Here is a 16,159-nt window from a genome sequence, read left to right as displayed (position 1 = left end):
CGAAAAATTTCTGCAAAAGTCTGTCTTAACTGAGAATTCAAACCCAAATGCGAGAGTCAAATTCTTCTCTCCCTCTCATTTAGTAAATTCATTTTTGCACTCAGTACTATCACCGTTAAAAAAAAAACAACCCTCACAAATTAAGTATATTTGCTATTTAAGTACTGTACATTCACCACATATAAATTGATTATAGAAATTTAGCACACTCATGCTCTTTTTGTGAGAGATTGAGTGCTTGCTGGCTTCAAATTGTCTTGACCTCCTGGGCTAGATTGGTACTCTAGAAGAAACTTGTCCTTGTCAGCTTGTTTGGACTGCAATTAAGCCAGACTTTCCACATGTCAAAAGCAGCTTTTGAGCAGCTTTTGGTAAAATTGACTGCCCCTGTCCCAAGGCCAACATTTGCTGTGTCCAACATCACATATGCTAAATGCCATTTGAGAGTCAGTAAGCAAAAGCCACCTAAGGGGTGCAGCACCAATTCCAGTATTACAGCTGCTCCTTAGGCCAGAAGCTGCAGTTAAGGAAACTGCACTGAAGTTATCAGTTCAGGCTTTTTCAAGCTTATAACTTAATTAAAATAATCTTTCTTGAATAAAGTGTTCTGCATTTACTATTCAAGCACATGTTGAGGCCTTCCAAGTCCGAGGGGAAGGAAACTGGAAGCTTTAGTGGGAAGGCAGACAAGGATGAAGACTCTTTCTGTAGCAGGTAGGAGGGTATGCAGAGATTTAAGGTCCACTCATACCCATTTTGGAAGCAATGAACTTTATACAGAGAAGGTCTGCAAGAAGCTACGTGCCACCACAGACTACCTTCCAAGTCAACTCATCGAAACTCCATAGTGACTGGAAATTACCTGCCTGGACTCTTCAGTTCTGTGGTTTTAACTCTTCTCAGGACCAAGCTGTATTGCTTACGGGAGACCATAAATATAATTTTCACATCAGGCTTGCATTTCAAAGGCTACTTCATTAGTTAAGACCTCATTGATTTATAAAGTTTCAGAGTTCAAAATTAGAATTAAAATCAGTACAGAAAAGGTACGATTTCTACTGTTGTCTCTACAGCTTCATGCGTAAAAGGTCTGAAAGTAGAATCCTTCCAGGGCTGTTAGCACAGTCGCTTGCCGTGCAAATTAAGCCCAATGAGAATCATGCGCTTCTTATCTTGCGGCTCAGCTGCGTAACCTGGGTACCGCGGCGATACAAGCGTTTGCACTGGAAGCTTCTGTAAGAGTCAAGTGAGTCTGAATTAGCACTGACATGTTGAAGCTGCCGAAGCAAACAGTGGAGCCAGACAACGAGAACTGCCCCCAGGCAAGTTTCCATGGGGTGGATTTCATGGCCCCAGTCAGGCCTTGGTTTATAAAGGTCCCCAAAAGCTCTTCTGCCCACATCTGTAACCAAGTCAGCAGTTCTGCAGACACAACAAAGCAAGTTCCTAACTCTCTGATTAAAGGAAACATGCAGGAATTAGGGCAAACATGGCCCCTTCTAAACAAACATGGTTTTAATTCACTGCTGAGTAATGCTGGAAGTAGTAACAGAAGCAGAAAATGCAGAATAAGACAGAACAAACATCCTTAATAGAGTGGCATCTAGACTTTGTGGGAGCAAGTAATCAGACCTCTGGTAGCAATTACCATTTTTTACCGCACTAAGCTTTATTTTTATTATGGCCCTGCTGTTGCTAAGACAGTGCTCTCAGATTACCTTTAATACAGTATGTATGTAAGAACAACAGGTTTGCCCGGTTTATAGGGCCAATTTGTTCTCCAAAGTTTAATATAATGCTGGATTTATATTTTTTAAAAAACCATTCAAATTGCTCAACCAAGCCAGTAAATAACTTCTCCAGTCTAATGATATGTGGATAAAAAGTTTATTTCCTTTCCTGTTTGCAACTGACGCCAAGTCTGAGCAAATCTGTTCTTTGGGGTTGTAGTGAGCACTGTTGAAGTGACAGGGTCAGCATTGAGTAAAGAGGCTGTGCCAAAGGCCTTTCCCACCAAAAATTCAACTCATCTGTCAGTGATGGAAGGTAAAATAGAAAGGGCAACAGGATTACAAGTTAGAAATGAAGCTGGCTTGGTAAAAAGGAAAATATCCTGTATAAATAGCCAAGGCATTTCCACAAAGATGGGAAAGCAAAGTGTTTCAGCTTGATACTGATGCTGCTTTGATGCTGAAATGTTGAGCCAGTTAAGATTTAATCCAAAGGAATTAGCAAAAGACATCACAAACACCACCATTTTTAAGTCAATGATCAGTATTTAAATCACAGTTGTACAGTTACGTATGTAACAATTTAAAATAATCACATTTTTTAAACAGCAATGAGATAACATCCTTGTGCAGCTTATGACAATGTGAGCCCATGACTCCTGTTTAGGAAGTTAATATTTCAGGCAGGGAAACCTCTGACCTATAAGACCTTAAGGCTTTTTAAAATAGTCAAGATCTTTGATGCTTCTTCGGTACTTTCAAAACTCATGCAGCAGTAGTTCTTAAGAGTCTTGAAGTTAAATTCATTCTTGGTTATAGCAAATATTTATTTCGAAGACACAAAATGGTTACTGGAGATGTATCTTCAGAAATCTAGGATAGATACACATTTTGCAATCTTTCAAAGCGTTAGAATGGGTTTAAAGCAAAGTTCAGAAAGAATTTTTGAAGACCCAGTTATTAACACCATTAATAGCAAATAGTGCTGTTATCCAAACTGATCAGTTATTGATCAGGATGAGATTATTAATGAGGTGCCCAGCACTATGGAGAAATGAATGAAACCCTCTAAAAATGCTTTAAAAACTTGTGTGTCAGAATGAACTGCCCATTAAAAAAAAAGTAACTAGCATGATGATTTTTCTTTAATCCTGGTTTTAGACTCTATTGTTCTGAAGATTTTCCTAACTTACAGTTTGTCATTAGCATCCTGATTAATCAACTAAGTCGAGCACCCACACTGAATTTTCAAACAATAACTCCAGAAACAGTACAATTTCTTTGCACAGATTTTATGCATTCCATATTAGTCTGCAGAAAACATTTCATATAGACAAAGTAGTTCGAATTCTTCCTTCTGGAAGACTTTGTCTAAAAGATGAATTCTTCACTGCAATGTTGAAGACAGCTTTCAGCTTTTTCGTAGTGTAGCACTGTTCAGTAAGTTCAGATATTTAAGAGCACTTGAAATATTCAGAAACTGATTCAGAACCAGCTGGTTAGCAGATTAAGCACAAGCCGGTTGGGCCTTTCCACTTGTTCCAGTTTCTAATGCCACTGAGTTAGATGGAACATACTTTGCCCCTTCACAATGTTACTAGAACAGTATCCAAAATATGGGTTTAATATTTTCAAGATTCTATTTTAATGTATTGATAGCTTACAATTGCCTGGAAATTACTTGAAAACATTTCCTTGAAAACCTGAAGGCAGTTTGAGTGATCAAAATTGCCTCTTCCTGAGCATGTTTACTGCTGATTGGTGAAAGGGACACCCAAATTTATTTCCAAATAAATACTGCAAGGAAAAAATGCTGACAAACTAACATACATTGCAATTGTACCTAAACGCATACACATTCTCTAATAATTTCAGTTTTTACATTGGAGGGGGGGGCATATTCTGTTGTAAAAACAGTTTGAGATAACAAATGCATTTAACTTTTTATTTGCATATTTTTAAACACTAAACCTTCAAAGCATATTTTTAGTTGGGCCTCTCAAAAATGGCATAAGCCAAAGCTTTTTCCGAATGCAGCCACCTAGGAGAAGTAGCTTCAGTGAAAAGTTCAGCAATTTGATCCAGAGAATTAACACAAGATAAAGTGGTATCTTTACTGCAAGATGAAATTCCTCAGAAAAGGCAGCTTTGCACACTGCAGCATTAGGTAGAGAAGCGCAGGCTGGCTCAAGCAAAGAGAAGCACTATGAGTAACTAGACAAGTTTTAATTATTTAAGCTCACCTCACCAGGAACAGCTGTTAAAATCTCACCCCAATACCACCTTGTACAACATGGGTATAACCAAAATCAAGAAAGAAGTCAAGCTTGTTTCATGTAGTTGATTTTATTATTACATACTAATAATACATATCAACACAGCTGTTATCAGAGTAAACCCTTATGCGACAAATAAGTGCCACAATGCAAAATATGGAACCGAAGATCAGTGTAATGTATGGAGCAGCACAGCACCCAAGTAAATTAGAAAAAAAAAAAATCTCTAAACCAATGCTGTGAAAACTTGTGGTGGTAGTAGACTGCACTTAAAAAACCCCAAAATCTTAAAAGTTTGCAAACTTCCCAAAACACAGGAAAAGCCACGTGCATCCCCCCCCCAAGTGAATCCATCAGAACTTAATTCCATGAAGACATTTTGCAAATTCAGTGTTTAAATCTTCTACGTACTTCCTATTCTTCTTTGCTGTAAGAGAGCACAGTAAGCCGATCTATTCTACACACATCAATTGCTTCACTCTTCCGGGGCAAATTACGATCACAATTTCCTCTAGCTTTAAATAGCTATTTCAACCAATATTTATACATATGTGTAAACAAAATGCCTAAGGGCTTAAAGCAATTTCATACAAGTATCCCAACTCAGTTATTTGTGCTCTTCACTTCAAAATCCAGAGTGCCAAATACAAGCAGCAAAATTTTCCACTGTTGCAGTCTAAAATAAAATAGTGATCCCATTTAGTTATGTGAATTTACAGAAATCATTTAAAGCCACAATTCCAATTAATTCAAAATGGCTGAGAACGGGAATAAGACATTTACAGTAACTGCACAGCTTGCATGGCCAAAGAAGTCTTAGAATTAATTTTTAGGTTGTTGTTACAAGTAAAGGAATGTACACATATTGACAATTTAACATATAACTCAAAAATAGACAACTACTGCACTGATCCAAATTCGTTAATGAATAATCATATTTTAAAATATACAAAATCTGAAGTTATTCCATGAAATTAAACCCTAGTTTTAAAAAGTGCACAGTAAAAACTGAAGGTTAATTACTATATAAATTATCCACAGAGTGTGTATTTCCTGGTTTAGGGCCAACATAAAGTTCTGTTGTATCCGTTACGAGTTGTAAATATTTTAAAGCCATTTACAGCACCAAATCAATTTTACTCGACCCAATACGACCTCTGCTTCCTGTCACAAACAGGAATTGGACAATGAACGTTCACTGACTGCATCCGGTGCAGCAGCAGCAGCTTTTAAAGACAGTTGCTCAGCTGTAAGCTATCGATTCTTGTTCTTTTTAGAATTCCCCTGCAACAAGAAACAAGCCAATAGAACATATAATTTAGGTAAGAAAATCTAGGCAGACAACATACAAAACCTGACATCTGATAATTTATGCCTATACCAATCAAAGAAGAACAGTCAAACTGAAAATAAGCAGTCCACAGGCTTTTAATAATGGAAGCTGGTAACTCCTTGCTCTGAAAATCCCTCCACTTTTACAGAGGAAAGTACCAGACATTTCAAACAAGCACAACAGTAGCTTACTTCAGTTGGAACCTGTGGAAAAGACATTTGAGTTCTGCCTCAAGACACTCAGTTGTATTAACACCACTAATATTGTAAGGGCAGCGGAGGCAAGTCAAATAATAATTCATCCTTAAGTGATATTTCAAATATAAACCTTGTAGGATAATTGCCTCAAATTAAAAATCAATCTCCCACCCTCTCATTTTGCTCTAAAACAAGTTTAATTTTAACTTGCTCTACACAGAATACTCCTAGTTTAGAAAAGAATTTGTTCTACAGCTAACCAATTCACATTTGACTTGCAACAATCCCACAAAGCAAACGTGCAGCTTAAAATAAACATTTGACCAATAGTTACTTGCTGGCAATTCTCTGTCTTCCTGTTTCCTTAAGATAACTTTTGTTTTTAATCTAACCAACAACTCTGTCCAAGTGATAATGGCTTCAACTGCATTGTTTGATTGCAAGCAAATCGCTGCCTACATTTGGTACCATGTGAAAATCTGTGTCTACTGTTGTGAGATTCTGAACTACCTCCTTACAGCCAGAGTACCACTTCAAGTCCTAATAGCATGACAAGTGAAGCATTCCAGAAAACATAAGAACAGGCAGTGCTATGGTCAGTATGCAGCCAAGAGCTCCCCTCTGAAAACATAAGAGGTTATAGACCAAAAAGTAGTTTTAAAGATTGCAATATCAAGTCAAAAACCCCCAGGCATCTGCAGAAAAAGTTATATACATGAGGGGAAGAGTCTACTCTAAAAAAATTAAACAAACAAAATGAATCATTGTCATGGGGCCTTTAGTCAAAACATGGATTTTTTTTTTTTTTAAGCCTTCAGTGACATCTGCTTCCACAATTCCACAATTACAGAGAATGACACTTATTACTTCCACAGCCAAACTAGTAAAGCGCAGAGGCCTTCACAAGATCTGTTTCTCCCTAGAATTGTCAGAATAATATATACCATGGTTTAAGCACTCCCTACTTGAAACAGCAGACTTCTGTAATTTTTTTTTATCATTAAGAGAAGTTAAAAACTTATTTCTGGTAAATGGATAGACTCCTTCCTTAGGGAAAAAAAAAGGTGAATTTTAAGTTAATGGAAGAATGCAAGCAGCAAATTCTTCATTCTTACATATGAGAGACAAAAAGGCTAGAATATGGAAACAAAACAGAGAAAAATAATAGCTGCCAAGAACAGAGTATGCTGCAACCAAGAGAAAAGTGCAGGAAGGACACAACTTCATCACTAACACCCAGTATCACTAGATGAAATTGCAAATACTTCTATTTTCACCAAATAAATTTTTAAAACATAAAGATGTGCCAATCATCCAGAGGGTACACTTTGTCACTGCTTCAAAGTGGGCTACCAAAGTGTTTCTTCTTTCCTGCATGCACGTTTTGCAATAATTTTTTCTTCATTGAAACATGCAGGACCAGGTTTGGAGTTTTCTATCCAAGAAAGAAAAAGAACTATAGCCTGTGAATTGGTTTGCTAAAGGGTAGCACTGTAGGAATGCCAAAGGCAAACCACGGTCCTCCAAACTGCAGTAAGTGCTGAAAGTCAACAGCGGGCAACTTACCTTACTAGCCATCTTTAATGTATCAATTTCTTCCCTTTGTTTAGTTAGTGTTTCATTCATACTGCAGAGATGGTCACTCATCATACTTAACTGATCCTCATAACTTCTCTTTGTTGTCATCAATTCATCCTAAGGGGGGAAAAATTAAAAAAAAAAAAAAAAAGCCAACACTGAATACTAGTTACAAATGGCAAAGCAGCCAATTTCTATCTCCACTTTTGAAGCTGAGTGGGTGCAATTAAGCTAAAACATTGGAAAACAAAAGACGACCCCTCACTAAAAGAAACTCAGTAGCTATTTTTCTTTTACCCAAAGTCTCATTTCCCAGGCTTTTTATGACTTACATAAAGGACTAAGCCAAGTTTTCTAACACTGCTTCCAGCCAAGAAACAAGTAAAGCCTGAAGGATTAGAGCATGACCCGTACATGAACATCCACAGCATACAAAGCTGAAGGGATCAGCAGTCCATGTGCAGCACAGAGCTCTGATCTCTCTGGCATTAGACAGACACAACAGGACAGAGTGCATGACTAGAACACAGCAATGAAGGGATACAGACAGTACGGGAAGAGGAAAAGTCACGCTTTACATGAAGACAACAATCAAGATCTCATAGGTAGGAATCAGAAGACAACAAGAAGGGTGATATGGGGGGCATCTGCTACAAGCAGACAGAAGTCTCACACCTCCAGACCCTGATCCTTGTGAGGGATTTTAACCACCCTGACATCTCCTGGAATTGCAGTAAGGTGAGACACAAGCAGCTTGGGTGTTCTCATGAGTGTGGTAAAGAACTTCTTGATAAGAGTGATCACTAGGCCTAAGAGAGGCTCTTTACTGGACCTGTTACTCACAGGTAAGGAAAATCTGGTCAGGGATGTGAAAGCCAATGGTAGCCTTGGCTGCAGCAACCATGAGTTAGGGGAATTCAAGATTCTGAGAGAAGCAAGCAAGATGAATAGCAATTACAGCAACCCAAGATTTAGGAAAAGTAAATGTTGGCATTTTCAAGGTCTGCTTGGCAAGATCCCAGGTTAAACTGCCCTGAAAGTTAAAGGGGCTCAGGAAAGCTGAATGATTGAGGACAGATCAAAGAATAGTCCAATGCATCGGAAGTTGAGTAACTGTGGCAGAAAGCCAGCATGGCTGTACAGGAAACTCTAGTTCAACAGCTCTGACCAAAGGAAGAGACCAGATTACTTTCAGAGGGCCCTTCCAACCTAAACAATTCTATGATTCAATATTACATAGATTACTGAACATACAAATGGTGCACCTGCTGTCTTAGGAAGCTTAATATGTAGTTGGAGATAAATGTCTCATGCTGAACAAATCAAAAGAGTACTTTGTGTTCACAAACAATTCCGTTAAGTATATATCATTCTATTTACTGCCTGTATGAAGCATTTTAGGTACTCACCATCTCATACAGGTGAGCAATAAAGATAGGAACTGACTATAAAGAAAGCACTGAATGTTTATCTATACTTTATTTTACTATTGGCTCCTTTCTGAACTATGTAGAGGGGAAGGACAAAGGGACAGGACATCTGGTATAGGAGTTTACTATCTATTGTTAACAACAGCTTCTTAAAGATAATCCCGAAGTTATTTTTGCTTAAGTTTAAACTATCCATCTCAAAAAAACATGCTACCATTTCTAAGACTTTCAGTCCCAGGTGCTAGGAAGGAATCAAGAATTTGGTGCATCATCTAGGAAACTGCACTTCCATCGCTTTCCTACCTCTAAGTTAAATGGACTGTTGTGCAGTCAGCCTTGTTGGTATCACATCTAACTGGCGAGTAGATGCAAGTGCTGGCTGTACACACAGTAATCCTCCCCTTCCAGAGGGAAACAAGCCACTGAAGTCAGACATACCACCACACAACATAAGAAAAAACATTTTAATATAAAGCCTGGACATCAAATGTGCAAAAACACAGACTCAGCTACTATAACCTTTCCATTGCAAACATGTCCCACTTCAACTTTATGCCTGGGATTTGAAGTGTATTATTTAAGTCTCTTCCCTACAGACCATTACAGATTTACATCACATAACTAATGACCTGCTACAGGCATAACCACACTCAATGACCACACATGATTTTTCTCCTCCAGCTCCCCCTTAACACACAGTTATGAAATGCATCTATAAAATTATTTAACATTTTACTTGCCTGTAATCTACTGATGTTTTGACTAGCTAGTTTCAACTCTTCTGTGAGTAATTCCTTGGACTTCTCTGCTAAAGACAGTCTTTTGGCAAGTGCTCGACACTGTCAATCAAAAGTAAGGAAAGTTAGTTCCAGAGTATTGTCTTGTGCCACCTTTAACTGGTTGCTTTCAATGTTTCCATCTTTCTGTAACCCTTACATTTCAAGTCACCTAGAGCTTGTGCACATTTTTAAATGCAAAGGTAATGTAATGGTTGTTTCATTTTACAGAATTACATAGTGCTAATCTTCTGAATATCATGTTTTCCACATAATTACTAGGAAATATTTCATAAGTAAAAAGCAACACAAACAACTCTCTTCATACATTGCTCAAATATCAGAGAAAGATGGTTCCTCTGTACTATGTCATATACTGTTAAAATAAAATATTTAAAAGGCATTGCTCTGCCAACCTGGAGCTTTGGTATATTCCACATCAGTTAATTACACAAATTGAAATGGTCACTACTTTCAAGAAAAATTACATATGATGTGAATTGAAAACAGGAAGTCATAGCTACAATGAATTGTTTTGTTAATTCTCAAAGTTAAGTGTAACTTCTGCCTCAGAACCAGTTTCTTGGAGGAGAGCCATTTTCATCACTTAATACACACTCAAATGTTTTTTAATGACGTCAGCATCACTTTAAAATGAAGTCAAAATTAGCTTGGTAGCTAAAGCCAGCTGCTTCAGCTTCTATGAACAAACCTATACAAGACATACATTGCACTACTTAATACACCCAAGACAAGGCTACCGAAGGATTTATTTATTTAAAAATAAAACAAAACAAAGCAAAACAACAAAACAAAACTTTCCATGAAGTCCAGTTCTATGCATACAAGACCACAGCCGAAACACATATTCCAGGAGGGGATTTTTATGAAACATTATGTTCTATATACCTAAACTCACTGTCATAACACTTGCCTGTGGAAAGTGCAAAAATGGATTAACTCTTTTCAGTATCAACACTGCCTGCATGCTCACCTCAGCATGAAAGTGTACCGATTTGCTGTCAGCAAGCTGCAGATGAGATGTAAGCTCTGCTATCCTTGCCATATAGTGGTTTTTTATCAGGTCTTCACGAGACTGGCCATCTGGAGCCTGGCAAAGCAAAAATTTAGAAAGATATTTAGTTTTAGCACACTGAATATTTGCATCACTATACTGTCTTCTGTCCACTATACAGACTTCTCTTCTTCCCTCCTGAGGCCTGGCTGAAAGCATTAAATTCCCCAAAACTCAGACAAATTACAGCAGGTCACTCTGCAGTTTGTCACTCTGACGGTGACTCTCAGTATCAGACTTCAAAGGGCAAAGAGATGACTGAAGATTTAAGAAGTTAGCTTGATTTACTTAACAAGTTTCTGATGAAAATGCAAATTCACTGTAGAAAGAAGCTGCTTTCACTTACATAAAACCTTACTAGATTTTCCCAACAAGGAAAAAATCCTTTACATAACTAAATTTCAGAAACTCACAACAGTCAGAACTATTTCTTATGTTGTATATTCCCGAAGTTTGTTTAGACATTTGAAGTTTAAAACCAACACAAACAAGTCCCCAGTTCACTGTACATTACAGAGTAACCCACTAGAGGCAGCTTTCACATAACTTGTCATTGCCTTTGAGTTTAGCACTATGCAGCAGCTTCTAAGAACTTCTATCAGTTATTATCTGGCTCCCAGCCCCTTTTTAATCATACCTTCAGAAGAAAGGGAGAGTAAACTAAAATATGCATCAGTTCCCTGCAGTGTCAGAAAAGGGAAAGTGCTGAATCTTACCCTGCTGAACTCCTGCTGGGTCAAGCCTTACACTATAGCAGTGCTAAACAAAGAGTTAACATTTAGTCTGGCAGCTGGTTTGGAGTTTTTCACTGTGACCTCTGGTTTGGGATAGCCTGTACTTAAGTGTTAAGCACCAGGCACTACAGTCAGAGGCTTTTTTGCAGCTTGAGCCCCTCCTCAGGAGGTAAGAATTGAGGCTTGGAATGCAGTTAGGGTTACTGAAGTACAACCAGACCAATGCCTTCCTCAAACTACAGAGGACAAACCTGGACCACAGCTCACACTGCACCAAACTGCTTACATGAATATAAGACAACAGTTCACTAAACAGAAGAAGAAAGTTAAGAAACACATGCATTTCAGAAACTTGAAATTATACTACACAGACTACATGGGTGACTCATGCCATTATGTGACGGTATTCTTGGTAATTAGACCTCTGTAACAAGTTTAACAGAACCAGAATTGAAGTATTTACCAGATGTATGTTGATATGGTTTAAAAGTGATTACCTTTTCATTATCAGTAGTTATAGCCAACATTCCAATCTAGAACAAGGAAGAAAATATGCTTAAGTGAGAATTACAAAAAATAGATACTATAGCTGGAAGTCATTTTGGTTTCAGTCACAGGACTTTAATTAAAAAAATCTTGCAACAGCTAAAACTAATACCGAATTTAAGTAATTCAATCTGTAACATAAACAAAGAAAATAATATACATTAATGCCCTGAGCAGAATTAAAGCTCATGCCACTCTGCAAATACAGCCTTTGCTTTATGATGTACACAAAAAGCAACACCATACAGCTAGCTTTCATGATTACGCAACTACTTGATTACAGGAAACTAATTCAGTGGTTCATTGGTGCATTGAAACATTACTTTTCACGTTCAAGAGCAAGGAAAGCCAGCACGGATTTCTTGAGCACCTTCCGAGTTTCTTTCTTTCCTGTTTGACAGTTCAGTGTGAAGCACTGACAGAACTCTAGCAGAGGGGTGTGTGCAAGTAACTAGTTCCATGGAAGAATATCTTCATAGAGTCAAGAGGTTTTTTCTGAGATCAACAGGACCAGAGATTTAAGTTTATGGGAAATACTTATACAATATGTTGACCTCTGAGTTACATTAAGCATCATGACCAAAAAAAGCCCTTCTCCTCAAGCTCCTAGCAGATCAAATACAGGACCAAAAACTTAAGATTCCAGTTTACTTCAAAACAAGGATTTCAAAACAATCTCACGTGTGAATGCATTTTGCCACAGTCAAGCAGCTTTTATTATTAGTGTTCCACTCATCAAACAGTACTACTACTGTAAAAAGCAGGTTTTTCTTTATTGAAGGAAAAAGCTCACTTACCAGGCTAGTATTTTTAATAAGTTCCCTTGGACTCTTTTCTGTGGCTTCCTTCTTTTGTTCAGCTACATTTGTCAAAACAGAACGCTCTTCTGTAGTTTCAGTTAAATGTCCACTAAGAGAGTTCTTCAGTTTTTCGTTTTCTTTCTCTAGCTTTATTTTAGCTAGCTGGGCCTCCAACATCCAGTGTTCTTTTTCTTGTTCAAGTTTTGCAATTTTCTCCAAACTCTGCTGGACCTTTAGGAGGAGAAAGTTTACAGTCCAGGTTATTGAACGCAAGGGAGAAAAAAGGTCACACACAGGGAATGTCTGTAGACAGTATTCTTTTAAATCATTACATCAGTGAGCTCATGAATAATGCAACAGGTGAACAACTATTGATTTGAGCTGTACATTTAACTGTAGTCATGTGTCAAAATTGATCATGTTATTTAATTAGCCTGAAACACGCATCACAAAGTTACAGGTCATAGAACTGGCAACATCATACTAGCTGATAATCAAAACACACACTTCTGTTGAAATTCATCTCATCCTTCCTAGTACACTTTGAATACAGGCTACACACACACAACACTGAAGTAATCTTCTTCTGTAAAAGTTCAATGATGGTGACTCAAGCACAGTCTGAACATTCAAGCTAATAAAGAAATTATAACATTAATCAACCAGCTGTTCTATTTCACTTAACTATTTTGGCAAACTGCATAGGTCTTTTGAATACCATTTAACCTCCCTCTGCCTCACCTTCCAGAAAAAAACCACACACACATATATATATAAAAATATGCACACTGCTAGAATGACAAACTAATCTGTTAATAGATTTTAACTCAGAAGAAAAATAATTGTTCTTAACCAGTGCTAATAAATCGTGCGCAGTCCAAAAACACACTCAAAACAGCACATAATATTAGAAGTGAATACATCATATACCTTATTCTTGTCTCTATTTTGCATTTATTTGAATTAAAGACTGCCTAACTTCTCATATTTATAAATGAAGACAATGGCATAATCCTGTCTCTTATAATTGCACATACATTCTGCAGGTACAAGAAAACAAGTCTTGGATAGCCCAGATTGACAAGGACAAGTTTCAGTTTCAAACTCTGCAGATAAGACACCTACGGTCTAATTTTAAGCTTCAATATATGCATTTATACATACAAACAACCACACACATAAATATGTGGAGACTATTTGATACTACACTATCATATACGTTAATAAAATTTATACCAAAATACCTGTTGTGCAAGACCTTCTCTGCTTTCTGTGGAACTCAGAAGAACTCTGCGATTAGCCAAAGCCTCTTCATAAGACACGGAATCTGCACAAGGCTGCAGACGGATAAAAGAAACCTCAAAACATGTTTCACAGTACATTAGAATATGTATTCTACATTTATTTTCTTATTGCCCTCCTAACTTTACTGAAGGGAAGAAAAACATCTATCTAGTGTGTACCAGACAGTTAAAAAAAATTACCACCTGAATATACACACTTGATTAAAAAATGCTCAAAAGAATCCAGGTGTTACTTAATGATTAAATGCATCTTAAGGTCCACCTTACAGACAATGATAACTGTTAACTACACCATCACTTAATTGTTAATTTTAATGGAGAGAACAGTAAGATCTGGAGATGTTCAATCCTTTGGTTCAGCACATTTTCTCCTTCTCAGCTGCTTTTTTTTTCCTCTGTTGCTCTCAACTGTTTTCCAGTGAATGCAGGTTTAACAATGTGATGTAATTCACCCCATATTCCTGGTGAATATTAGAGGAAATCTAAATAAGCAGCCACCCTCTTTTCCTTGGCACAGAAATAATGACCAGAAATGGGTAATAGCAGAATTGGCACATGCCCTCAGTTGTGAGAGCAACTATGCTCCCTAAGTTTTTCAATAGCATAATTGCTCTAAGGGTTCCATTTCCTCAGCCAGATTCTCATTCAGAGGAAAATCCATGCCAAATACTGAAAAACCTTAGTTTGTATTCTCTTTGGCATAACCAACTAGCAACTGAATTGTGCTTTCTCTGTGTGAGTGTGCTAGCTGAACAAACCTTCTTCAAAGACTTCATGTAAGCAACTGCCTTTTTCTTGTACTGAAGCATACACTCAGCTGAAAGAGGGCTGATGAACTCTGTTCCTCCTTTGGGGCCATAGCTCAGCGAAGTAGTGAAGTGATCCAAGTTGTTGCTAAAGAACGAGGCAATCTAGACACATCAAGAAGAACCACTTTTCAAATTAAATTGACCAGAAAAACTCATGAGAGCCATTATTCTTTCAAGAGAAAAAACAGTATTTAGTGAAAATGGACTTCACAACAAGAAATTCAAACAAGCTACAGGGTCTTCCACATAACTTAGGCCTTACTAAGCCAAAGCATCCACTTCACAGTATCTATTTTATTAGCCATTCAGCTGTTTTTATCTTGTAGCCTGAAAATACCTTAGAACAAACCTGATACTATATATTATTAATAAGAGGCACACCTAGATTTTCCAAATCACTCAACTAAGGTTAAAAAACAAACAAACAAAACCAACTCCACAACCACTGTGCACAAATGAGGGCATCACATTGAAACAAAAATATCCATTACCTTGCCCGCTGCATTAGTTAAAGCCACAACAGAGGATAAAATACAGTCATTTGTAGTCAAGAGTTTCTGTGTGGCAGTTGGAGCATCTTGTTCTAAAGTAGCTTTCTGACTGTAGTGCTTGGAAATGTCTAAAAAAGAACACACAGTTACATCAAAATACTTTTTTTTTGTCTGTTTAAGCAACCATTTTCAAATTCAGCTTATGACTTAGGGCTTCAAACGCTTTTCTCCTCTTAAAGCAAGTTGTGTAAAAGTTTATTCTGGATGCTTTTAGTTCTTTGGCATACTACCTTAGACAGCTGTGATCACAAGGAACAGATATTATACATGTTACATAAGGCAGAATAAAGGTGTATATTTAAGTATACTCTGTATCCCAAAAACCATAGCTATTTAGCAGATCCAAGCTCACACTGAACCAGCATTTCATTCCCCAAGTATACTTTCCACTTCCATACGTTTACATCAGCACACAAATCATCCAATTTTTAGTCATGTTCAATATCTGAGTCTTAAGATTACATGACTTAGAATGGAAGAGTATTTTAATTCTGTCAGAGCAGAACTAAGACTACCAGACATTCAGAATGCTACTCCCTATATTCTAAAATCCTTTCAGGCAAAAATCAACACAACAGTCTTCACTGAAATTTCTGAAAGTCATTTACAAAAACATCCTAGGTTAAATACACTAATTGATTCCAACAGCACCAAAATTTAAAAAACCTCAAGTATTTATCATGTAAGAACAAACATTCCCAGCTTCGCCTAATTAAAAGTAAGTAATTATTTGACAAGTGAACACTTCTCACTTGTTTTACAGTAAAGTACTATTGCTACAGAACAGAAAAAAATATCACAGGCCATGACCACCAGAAATTATAATTTTAGGCAAGCTTAAGCACTCAGAAATTAGTTTGGGTTAGGAAGGGAGAAGTGATAAATCAAGCATTCTGGAGGAGGGGAGTGAGAGGTGTTAAGCATAACCTTTCTGTTGCTAGCAACTTAATTCTACTTACAGTTTTCTTCAGTACTTCACGTCTATTTTCTTTATTTCTTTTGATGAAGTATAAGTTATGT

General features: G+C 37.2%; 1 protein-coding gene across 4 annotated transcripts in view; it reads right to left on the bottom strand.

Moving 5' to 3' along the window:
- Positions 1-4,057: 4,057 nt before the first annotated feature.
- Positions 4,058-16,159, bottom strand: part of PPP1R21 (protein phosphatase 1 regulatory subunit 21) — a 29,835-nt gene continuing 17,733 nt past the window's right edge. For 3 of the 4 annotated variants that reach the window (XM_080342647.1, XM_080342648.1, XM_080342645.1), the window contains 8 exons: positions 15,080-15,207; positions 14,538-14,690; positions 13,720-13,812; positions 12,473-12,706; positions 11,627-11,662; positions 10,315-10,431; positions 9,285-9,383; positions 6,867-7,231 (listed from right to left, as the gene is read on the bottom strand). In XM_080342647.1, the coding sequence (XP_080198773.1) occupies positions 6,938-7,231; positions 9,285-9,383; positions 10,315-10,431; positions 11,627-11,662; positions 12,473-12,706; positions 13,720-13,812; positions 14,538-14,690; positions 15,080-15,207 (1,154 nt within the window). In that variant the 3' untranslated portion in view covers positions 6,867-6,937. Of the gene's footprint in view, positions 5,291-6,866; positions 7,232-9,284; positions 9,384-10,314; positions 10,432-11,626; positions 11,663-12,472; positions 12,707-13,719; positions 13,813-14,537; positions 14,691-15,079; positions 15,208-16,159 lie in introns of those variants that run through there. The other variant, XM_080342646.1, reaches the window with a different exon arrangement.

This window comes from Nesoenas mayeri (assembly GCF_963082525.1).
Source record: "Nesoenas mayeri genome assembly, chromosome: 3".
Lineage (NCBI taxonomy): Eukaryota > Metazoa > Chordata > Aves > Columbiformes > Columbidae > Nesoenas > Nesoenas mayeri.
Note: the sequence above shows the minus strand (reverse complement) of the source record. Positions and strands in the feature narration are given on the sequence as shown.